The sequence below is a fragment of the Pyxicephalus adspersus genome, chromosome 4 (assembly GCF_032062135.1).
Source record: "Pyxicephalus adspersus chromosome 4, UCB_Pads_2.0, whole genome shotgun sequence".
NCBI lineage: Eukaryota > Metazoa > Chordata > Amphibia > Anura > Pyxicephalidae > Pyxicephalus > Pyxicephalus adspersus.
Genome location: NC_092861.1, coordinates 372,820 through 384,124, shown reverse-complemented (window position 1 = coordinate 384,124; position 11,305 = coordinate 372,820). Strand labels below are relative to the sequence as shown.

Below are 11,305 nucleotides of genomic sequence, written 5' to 3'. Positions count from 1 at the left end.
TCTAAGGTTTTGTCTGACCCACATACTGTTGATGTACCTTACCATCTGTACCATCTACTGATTGCATTTTTACTGATTGTTTGTGGCAGTGGATCTTCTCTCTGGGTATAATATTGGGATGGTCACCCATGACACCAAGATTGACTGGCTGGAGATGAATGAGACCGGTCGTAAGCTGCTGTTCAGGGATAAGAAACTTCGGGTCAGTAGTGTCCCTAAACTTCTACTATATGGAAGAAGATGGATACTATATGGATATATTCTTCTCACTGTCCCAGTCCTAATCTGTACCTTCTTATACTAACCTCAGCTGTGCTGTGCTCCTCAGTGTCCCAGCTCTGCTCTGCACTAACCAGCCATGTGATCATCACTTTTCTATTCCTGATGTGTACTTACTTTCAGAACTGATCTTTACTTACCTCCCTGGACTGTCCTCATGTGTCCTGTGCTTCTCACTGTCCCAGGACTGATCTCATTGCTGACATTCTATGTTGCAGGATGTGGTGGCTGCCAAGCTCTGCATTTCGTTGCTGCGTCACACTGAGCTGCTCCCCGCAGACAAGGCGTTCTATGAGGCCGGAATGGCTGCCAAGGTAACTGAGTGCCATGCCAGGAAATAGAGATTCTGCCTGTGCCAGGTTCCGGTGCAGGGCCTCACAGTGGGTGGGGTTTTATAAATATGGGTGGAGCTTCATTAATGTGATAAGGCCGGGGTGTGGCTTTATTAATTAGCCCCCCTCCTGATCCTTCCCCCCAGGACAAAAATAAATTCATTGAAGTATTTGTACCCATTTGGTGGATGTTTAGTATTTAGCCCCCCTGCCCCTACACACACCACCCCTAGGGGGGGGGGGTAAGGATCATTTCCTTCTGACCCCACAAAAGTAATTGGATTTCTATAAAACAATCCAGTCGAGGTTTTCCCTCACTGATCCTCTGACTCCTAGTATTTTTCAGAAATCACTGACAGGTGCGTCTGACCTGCAATGACCTGTGTTTGACCTGCTTTTCCATTATCATAGCTGGGTATAGGGGGTGTGCTGGTAAACCCCAATATTAGTAAGGGGGATATCCATATAGATCAACACATCCACAGCATGAGAATAAAATTACCCCCCCCCCCATCTTCCCCTGAATGTTCCCATCCTTCCCGGGGTCACTGTGAGCTGTGTTTTGCCTTTGCAGGGATTGGGCTGGCAGAGTTCGGCTTTCATCTTCCTGAACCGATTCCTGGACCTGGTAGATGTGAGTATGAGCGACACAAAGAGACTGCGGCTCTGACTGCGGCTCTGACTGCGGCTAGCTCCTCCTCCTCACCCCGTTGTTTCTCCCCCCCAGGCTGATAAGCGGGAGGAGGTCAGGGAATGGGTGCTGGCGGTGTCCATGGATCAGAGGGTGGAGCAGACTCTTCCTGTGGATGAACGTGGCGCCTATGAAGGTTCTCTTGTGGCCCCAACCAGTGGAATCCATTCGTTGCCGTGTCTGATCACCGGTGAGAGCATTGTAGACGGTGACCACTTACCGTCAGAATAATTGGGGGTTCGGGTTGTCATGGTAACAATACAAAGGCCATTCTCCCAGTTTGATGACATTGGTGGTCTCTCCGCAGGGTTCCCGGTCCTGAGGAATAAAGTGGAATTTAAACAGCCAGGAAAAGCCGCCAATAAGGAAGACTGGAATAAATTCCTGATGGCAATAAAGGTGATTTCCCATCCCCCTTCTCTCTCCCGTCAACCCCTCCTCCCCCCCCAAATAACTTATCTTCTCTTTTCCAGACCAGCCACAGCCCCGAGTGTCAGGACGTCCTGAAGTTCATCAGTCGATGGTGCGGAGGTCTCCCAAACACCAGCTTCTCCTTCCAGTGACCCCTCCCCCTCCTCACCTGACCCCAGTGAACTCTCTGAATGGTTGTACAGATTTACATCCTTTGTATAGGGCCAAAACTAAGAATAAACATTTCCAATGTATGAAATATCCAAGCTGAATGTTTTATGCTCCGGGCAACCAGTAGGGGGCGCACATGGCATTACAGTCCTCTTGTTCACAGTACTCAATAGCTCAAATTGAACTTTCCACACATGAATGAATTGGCAGCAGCTCTCCGACCTTGAGATGGAGATAATCTTGGTTCTGTGAAAGATATCCAATGCTAAAATAAGAATGTGTATAAAATAGACCCAAACATTGCCACTGCTTCTGTTGGTACTATAAATTATGGAGGACATGTGACAGCACCGAGCCAATCATTAGCACTGTCACCTGAGGGCGTGTCCATGGCCCTGTAGAGAAGGTCGGGTGTTGATGCGGGTCCTGCATGCACAAAGCCCAGGTTCACATCCCCCACGAACATGGTGTAGGTGGTTCTGCCATGGCTTAGGAATGCCTGGCCCTCATTGGACAGATCCTAGGGGTACTGATAGCAGAATTCTCCCCACAAGCTGGGTAGTAAGCACACACAAACCATGGGGTGGTTACTGCAAAGTGCCGGACGGTGCACCCAGCTAAAAGGGGAAAACACTGTAATAGGTCAGAGGGCCCATGTCATAGAAGGTACCCATGGCAGGGGATGCTTAGCTCATGGTGACCCCCGGGATCGCGGCATGCACCCGCAGGAGACATTTTACATGTAGCTGTGCTCACCGATCATGAAATATCACCAAGGAAAGCCGTCTGCAGGATCCCAACATTCACCATGTGGGTATTGAGCGCCCTATGGTTCCTTCTGTGGGGGAGGAGGGGCACGGGGCATCCTCAGGTAATGAAGTATCCGGGATTGGGTGCTGGCAAAGTCGGGACTTTTTGTTGCCCATCCCCGTGGCCACGAATTGTAAAGACTGGACCCGTCACCCTGCACAGCGTCTGTGGTGCATTTCTCACGGCTGCCGCTGTGGTTGGTTCTCTGGTGGTGACACTCCGCTCATTGCTGTGATTTTTCTCTTCATAGGTTACCCTATATTGGGGCATTTACAGCCCTGGGGCGGGGTGATTTCATATAGACACCCTCCTGCCTCTATGTATATTCTCTAAATTTTCATGTCCCCCCACCCCCAGGAAATAAATTGTCAACAAATCCATGAAAAGCCTCATAAAAACAGCGAGATCTCTGATTCCTAAATTGCTCATAAGATGAGCGTCCAATCGTGATGAAGCTGCTGCCCCAGTGTAGTGAACAGAACCAAGCTATTGGACGATACAGAACCCCTCCTGTGCTCCCCTCACAATAGGGGTCACTCTGTGGTTAGGATGTATGGCACGTGTAGTACGGCAAATGATCCAGCAGATGGCAGCCTCTGCTCCCTGAATTGTGGCTGGTGGTGACTGATGGGAGTGCGGACTAGTTACATAGTAGGTTAGGTTGAAAAAAGACATCAAGTTCACCCACCAGGGAAATAAACATACCCCAGATACCTTTATGATAGAGAGTATACCGGGGAATATTGACAGCCCAGTCCTGTGAAGAACACAGCCAGGATTCAGCAATGCCAACGTGCGTTACCTCCCAGACACCACACGGGGTAGACGGTCGGTCACTGTCAGCACGCTGCAAGCCGTGTCATCTCTGATGTCATGACCGCTACCCAATAAAATCTAAATTCTGTGCACGACTCCTCTGACCCCTCTCATTGGAAGGCTTTTCCTGATCTTTTTCATCCTCTTCACCCCGATAGGGATCTCCTGTCCCCAGGGATCGTGCTGGGCTTTCTGGTCAGAAACACTTGGCTTGTCATAACAATCATTGGGGCGGCAAAAAACCATTCTACCCCCGGGCTGCACAATGATCATCACATAATACCCCACTCCCCTCCCCCAGGGGCAGATACGGAACACCCACACAGCGTATAAATACAACAAACTTCAAGTTTATTTACAGAAAAATGAAAACAAAGTATTAGTTACAAATAAAAATGACGTCACAGAAGGAAATTCGGTTACTTAGTGTGCAAAGCTAAGAGCGTCAAATAATTTGGGTCTCCTCCCCCCCCCACCTCACAGCGTGGCGAAACTACGATCCAGCGTGCACATCATGTGACCCGCGCCCAGACAAACCACGCCCACTGAGCCACCGCCCGCACACATACCGTCACCTACTTCACATACATGCGACGCATTCTATGGCGCAACCTCGCCAAACGTAACCGTCTCGGGCTCATAACATAAACAACCGTCTTCAGCCCACCCCACCGGGACACAGAGGGGCCGCTGGATCTGAAACGTCCGATCTCCACTCAGCTGTAAACATTACACAGATAAGCTAAGGCTTGAGCACAAGGAGGCGCTACTACAACGGCAGAGCTATACCGGCACTAGATGAAATGTATGATGTGACGCACGCCTCCACCGGGGCCCATAGACATACCGCTGTCCCATCACCCAATGACACGTCAGAGAGGATACGTGGGAGGGGCTGCAGCACAAAACTACGCCTCTATCCTTTCCATTCTCATGCATCGCTCCTCCCCTCCAACAGAGGGCGTTGCTGCGCGGGTCGGACATTTTCATATCGCTTTCTTCGTGTAAACAGAAGGCAGAGCGGCTGCCGCCATTTCCGGGTACGATGCCGGCAGGGTCTGGCATTCCTAGCGGTGGATTTACGGGGTGAGGTATCTGCCGGCAGCTGGGATGACCTCCAGAAAGTGCGGGGTGGAGGCTCGGCGGCTGCGCGGTGACCACGGGACGCAGTGATTGCTAGGACGACACCGTCACCGCCGTCAGATTGCCATTCAGAGCGAAGAAGAATTTGCTGAACGCTTCTTCAAGTAAACAGGTGAGGCGACTCTGGTCTGTCTGCAGGGGGAGACAAACCGCATGTTACAACCAGAAAGACCCGCCCATAATTCACAGACTCCGCCCACTTCCTGCTACGTTCACCATCCCCCACCCCTCTCCTGACACAACAAGTAAATGGCCAACCAGAAGAATCATCACAAATTTGTGCAGGCGAGGAGTAACGGCCATAGAAATCTCCCCCCAGGGACTTACCTCACTGACAAACCCCAACTGCACCAACTCTGCCGCCAGCTCCGGAATATTCTCATCTGTGGAGAGAAAAGGACTTCATTGTACTACAAATCAACTCCCCCACCAGCCATTGAATCTATTGCCCCCTCCCAATGCTCCTCACAACACCTTTATTACAATTGCCCCCACCATACTCACTGGGTAACAGGTCACAGCTTAGATGTCGGTTCAGTTTGTCCTCCAGCTTCAGGAACAAAGTCAGCTGTGGACAGACAGACAGAGGGGTCAGACAGATATGGGGGGGTAATTCTGGGAGTTTGGGGTACAGAGATACAGGAAAGGGAATGTGGAGTTGTAGGAATAGGAGGGGGGTCAGACAGATATGGGGGGGTAATTCTGGGAGTTTGGGGTACAGAGATACAGGAAAGGGAATGTGGAGTTGTAGGAAGTGGGGGCAATAGGGAAGGTGGGGACAGAAACCACAGAGCATTCTGGGAATTGGACATCATTTCTAGGTAGGTGATGGATTGGATGGGGGGCATTTCTGTGTGAGGGTGGGGGTGAATTGAAGGGGGGTTTGTGCAATGAATGGGGAACAGAGGAGAACCCTGAACCCAGCACACTGTGGCCCCTTACGTGGTGTTTGGCCCCCTCCTCGGCGGTCTCAATGTTGCATTGCATCTGAACCACCTGCAAGACAAATAGATTGTCAGCTCTGGGGACAAATGTCTGCATAACACATGGATGGGGCTTCTCCTGTACTCACCTTGCGGGTCTCCAGCTCTGCGGGTTCCGGGGTTGGGGTCTTCACTGAGGGTGGGACAACCGGAGATTTTACCACTTCCTGCTGGGGCTGCTGAGGACATGGAATCCCGAAGGCAGTCAGGGGGTAAATACCATTCCTGGGGGTGGGAAGATTGAGTATGAAGACAACACGTCAGATCACAGAATACACGGCCCATGCGCGGCGAGCGCACCTCACGTGGCCCGTAAAGATTTGTGGAATTGCTGCAGATCAGTGGCTGGGGTGGCAGTTTTGGGGGAAATTACAAACTCCAAACAGATCATATATCCTGCAGGGAATGAACCCCAAACCCCGGTGCTGCAAGGAACGAAGCTCTGGTACACCCATTGGTGGAAAAACCCGAAGACTTTACCAGATCACGTGTGTGCAGGATACAAGAGCTGTGTATACAGGGGGGCAATTTGTCCCGGGACGCACACCATCCATCAACATCCCCCAACCCGCTCCCCCACTTACCGGACATCTTCCAGGAACTTGTCCAGTTCTAGCGCCGGTGATTGGGAGTATCTGTGGAAGAGAACAAAGGTGAGGACGGCACACGCTATGCACATGCTACAGATTGTATGAAGCGTGTGTGTGGGGTGCTGTGTCCGAGCACATGGGGAGTGGACCTTCAAACGGCCCAGCGACTCCACCATACAGTCACGTTATATCGGACTATCACCCCAAACGTCTCCCCCCCCCGGTACAACACCCCATCCTCCCTCCGGTCACTCACATCATGCGGACACCTTCTCGGTCGCTGTGCGCGATCTCGGCCATGACGGCGCTCATATCGCGGTTCTTGGTCATCTCTTCCAGGGCGTTTTCGGGGATCATATCTGTGGGGGGGGAGGGGAGACACGTGTGACCATTAAAGGAGAATTCCCCCCTTCTGCTAACACGCTGGGGGTGGCTCCCAATCGTAGAGAACTCACGCAGGAAGTGGTACACAGGAAGTGCTACTTACGTTGATGTCCCACAATGCAGTGCGCAGCCAATAATTTCAGAGACGGTACCTCAAACAGAGCCTGGTGGAAGAGCAGCTCACGGGCCGTGGGGCGTGTACTGGGGTCACTTTCCAAACATTTCTGTATGAATTCCTGCCAGGGAAAGAGGCAATTAGTGGCTTCCACCATCATCCCTGCACCATCAGGGGGTGCTCAGGCCCGTACCCCTCCTGTGCCCATTATAAGGGTCTCCTACCACCCCTAGGCCACCGGGGATGTTTAGGTTCATACCCCTCCTGTGCCCATTATAGGGGGCTACTATCCCGCCCTGTGCAACCAGGGGGTGTTCAGGTTTATACCCCTCCTCTGCCCATTATAGGGCCCCCCCCGTGCCCATTATAGGGGGCTACTACCCCCCCGTGCCACTAGGGGGTGTTTAGGTCCTTACCCCCCTGTGCCCAATATAAGGGTCTCCTACCACCCCTAGGCCGCCGGGGATGTTTAGGTCTGTACCCCTCCAGTGGCCATTATAGGGGCTCCCACCACCCCTGTGCCGAGTTCCACACCCCCCAAGCACTCACCCTCTGCAGTGGATCCTCCAGTGATTGGATGGCATTATTTATGGCTTCCTGAGGGACATAGGACGACTCTCCGTTTCCTTGGATCTCCAGCACCGCCATCTGTAGAAGACACAGAGATTATAGCTGCACCCACCACAGGCTGCACCACCCCCTGCAATGTAGACAGGACAGCTCGTGGTGGAGTTCCTCCACAGAAGTGAACCAGTCATGGGAGCCTCCACTGATTGAACTGGAACAGTCCGTGGGGTCTGTTCTCCCGTCCCAGGTCTCTTCTATGGTCAGGTTCTCCTCGCCCGGCGAAGGAACGGCTGAGCATCTCTCGCAGAGGTGGGGCAGGGATCTATGGAGGCCGCTGTGGGCGTGTCTGGGAGAATCTCCCGGGGTTTCTGATTTTTGTATCTCCCCCACTTACAACCCCTGAGGAAGCCGAATGTCAGTGAAACGTGTCGGGTGGAGACCTCTCTCTGGCCACAGAACAATGAATAATAATGGAGGACGATGGATGCCACAGATCATGAACACCTCACGTCGGTCACCGACCAGGTGTGTACTGCACCACGCTCTATGTCTCACCTCCAGCGCACACATCCCGAACGAGTAGATATCCACAGCGGTAGTCACATTGGTCACCTCTAGAAGAGAGAGATTAGTGAGCGGAGCACCCAGACCCCCAGGGGAGCCACTTATAATATGTAGAGTCCTCCACATGGCATATAACGTGTAGCCAAATACCACGTTAGGGGCCACGTGTGGTCACATGACAACTCTGACCCTCCTACCTCCATATTCCGGGGCAAAGAAATGCAGATTTTTCTGCTCCTCCCGGCATGTCTTGACGTGGTTGTTGATGGTGTCTGGAGCCACTGGAAAGAGAAGCCACATTGTTATCCATCCACATCCCAACCCCGGCCTGTATTCACATAATGGTGACTGACTGAGTCCCTGATTACCACTGGATTAAAGGTGACCTGGGGCCCCTATATAGGAAGCCTCATGGGAATCACGGCACCATGTCTATTCAGGAGGCTCTGGGGCAATACAATGTAGAACAGCTGGCTGACCAGTAGGGAGTAGCATGGAGTCATCTCTCTGGGGTCACACATCACACCCCCCCCCCTAATATATAGATGCCACAGGAAGGAGCCCAAGGCCACAACCTTCTCTAACATTACCTAGTACCAGGTAGGTGTCCAGGTAAGTAGTGCCAGATGCTGCAGATTTCCCAGCTGGCAGCAATAACAGAGATGACCCTGGCCTATCGGACACCACGAAGACCTATAATGGGGGCTCCTACCCATCACTGGAAGGGGCACACCCCAACCATTCAATACTTACCCCCCAACAACAGACAAGAGGTGACCTCCCCCTGGTGACAGTGCTGGGGTCTAGCAGCCAATCGCCAGGCTCCAGGACTATGACATCTCTAGGGGATTGGGTGATAAACGTGCCACCAATCAGGGAACCCCTGAGATCTGACACACACCATGTGACCCGAGATGGAAACCTGGGGGAGGGTGAACGCATTTTTCCGATTATGGAGCCACAAGCCGAGCAGAGATTTTTGTACCCCTGGCATGCTGGAGGTGACCCCAGACCTCTATTTGCCATAATCCCCATGGAGTGACCATAAACCCGGATTTATTACCACCACATCATGTGTCATCTATCTACCCACCCCCGCCTAAAGCACAGAGCAAGCCGTTCTCCCGCCCGCCCCCAGGAGGAGGGGCAGGAATGCAATGAAGATGAAAGGAAAGAGAAGCCATCTATAGGAGTCATGCAGACAGCGGAGGGGGGACTCCTACATGCTACGGAGCTAAATACACCCAACATCTAGCGCACACCCCCAGGATGGAAGCCCCATCTGCCAAGCCAGGAGAGAACGTAAGGCAAGCACACCCAGCGACCTCCGCGCTGCAGTCACTCATGTAGCAAAGGCTGGCCGTATCCCATAATCCCCTGGGAGGAAACGGCAATGCCTTACATGGGTGAATGCCACAGGCTGGACACAGAGACATGGCAACGACAGGAACACAGAGGCTGAAAATTCATCTCACCATTAGCAAAAATCCTATGAAAGACTGGTGTGGTACAGAGCAGCCGAAGCAGGAAATAAAACGAGACAAATCATGAGAGATGGAGGGGCTGGGGGGGAAGAGGAAAGATGAACATTATTCTAACAGGCTGAGTGTTGACTAGGAGACTATACGGGTACAATACAGGAGATGATACTAGAGATGATGCAGGGGACGATACAGGAGACAATACGGGTACAATGCCAGGTATGATAAAGGGTACAATACAGGGGGGGGGGATACAGGGGACGATACAGTAATATATTATATTCTTTTATACCTACTGAATAAATCCACTAAAAGGGATACAATTGAATTCTGTGCTTTAGTTTGGCTGAAAATATATGTAACTCGTCGTTGTCTCTGATTAGATGTTCGGTGAAAGCCATTGAAGCCGCAATCGGAGCTCGCCAGTGGAAGAAAGCCATCCACATCCTGGAGATCCAGGAGCCCAAGGCTGCCAGTGAATATTACCTGAAGATAGCGCAACATTACAGCTCTGTGCAGGAGTACGAGGTCAGATTGTGACATCAACAGTAATGTGACCTCATATTACTGAGAGTAAATGAGGGATATGCTTTGATAATGATTGAAAGAATTGTAGTAATGTGACTTACTTTATGTATAGTATCAGGTTTGTGTTACAGACCAATAAGAATTCATCAGTCACTGGTCACAGGGAGATTCATAAGATCATACCTGACAACACAGTCACCAAAGTGAACGGAGCACTGAGCAGGCTTACATTGTATTAGAATGATAAGAATGACATTGCAAGGGCAGAAACATGCTATTTGTGTGTTTGCGTGTGTGTGTATATACATATATTGAATCTATTGCCTTCATTCTGATTCCTTGCATGACTGTGCTGTAATTGTGAAATGTAGAATAGGATTACTGAGATTACTTTACGTTACAAGTTTTTCCTGTTAGCAATCCATGATTACCCTTCAGCCTCCCCTCATCCCTCCATCCATATCTCGGATTTTATATATATTTTATTTATATTTTTAGATGGCTGAACAGCTGTACATTAAGGCTGGGAGAAGCAAGGACGCCATCGATATGTACACACAAGTTGGTCACTGGGAACAGGCACATGCGGTATGACCCATCATGGCTTCATATGGGAGTCAATGATACAAAACACAGATGATTGGTGGGAGGTTAGTGATGTTTGTGTCCTTTTATTTGTAGCTGGCAGTAAGGTTTATGAACCCAGAGGATGTGTCAGTTCTGTACATCACCCAGGCCAAGGAGCAGGAGAAGCAGGGTCGTTACAAGGAGGCTGAGAGGTAAGACGTCACATTAATAATAGGGGAGCGTACTATGGGCAAGGATAAGCAGAAGCCGGGCTGGCATAAGGTGCCTGAGAGACCCAAAAATCCCAAAACAAAAGAATTTACCATGAACTAAGTGACAGAAGGGCCACTGAGAGGAAGCTGAGAGGTGAGATGTCCTATAAATGTGTGATCAGGAAGCAGGATATGTAAGGTTCTCTATTACTAAGTGGATAGGTTAGGTTTTATAACCATCTGACGTGAGTTTACAGGCAGCCCAGAGCATGACGACTATATCGGGTCTATTATTAGTATTACACAGTATTTATAGCGCCATCATATTACGCAGCGGTGTACATAGTCCATAATTGTGTCACTAACTCCCTCAAAGGAGCTCACAATCTAATGTCCCTACCATAGTCATATATCATTTATACAGTCTAAGGCCAATTTTAGGGGGAAGCCAATTAACCTAACTGCATGTTTTTGGAATGTGGGAGGAAACCGGAGTACCCAGAGGAAATCCATCCAGACACGGGGAGAACCTGCAAACTCCATGCAGATAGTGTCCTGGCCGAGATTCGAACCTGGGACCCAGCGCTTATACGGCACCCACATCCCTCCTTTACTCATCACATTCATAGCCTCACCCATTGGCATCTAAAATCACCCAGCT

At 50.7% G+C, this 11,305-nt stretch overlaps 2 protein-coding genes across 2 annotated transcripts in view; both read left to right on the top strand.

Annotated features, from left to right (window-relative positions):
- The window catches only part of LOC140328796 (intraflagellar transport protein 172 homolog), a 32,369-nt gene that overhangs the window by 13,556 nt on the left and 7,508 nt on the right, over positions 1-11,305 (top strand). Inside the window, 5 exon segments of the mRNA XM_072408643.1 lie at positions 90-287; positions 7,365-7,470; positions 9,721-9,865; positions 10,364-10,453; positions 10,547-10,646. Coding sequence (XP_072264744.1) covers positions 90-287; positions 7,365-7,470; positions 9,721-9,865; positions 10,364-10,453; positions 10,547-10,646 — 639 coding nt within the window.
- Positions 1,344-1,972, top strand: LOC140327945 (intraflagellar transport protein 172 homolog). Its single transcript, XM_072407194.1, has 3 exons — positions 1,344-1,492; positions 1,610-1,701; positions 1,776-1,972. The coding sequence occupies exons 1-3, from the start codon at positions 1,384-1,386 to the stop codon at positions 1,863-1,865; spliced, it is 291 nt and encodes a 96-aa protein (XP_072263295.1). The 5' UTR covers positions 1,344-1,383; the 3' UTR covers positions 1,866-1,972.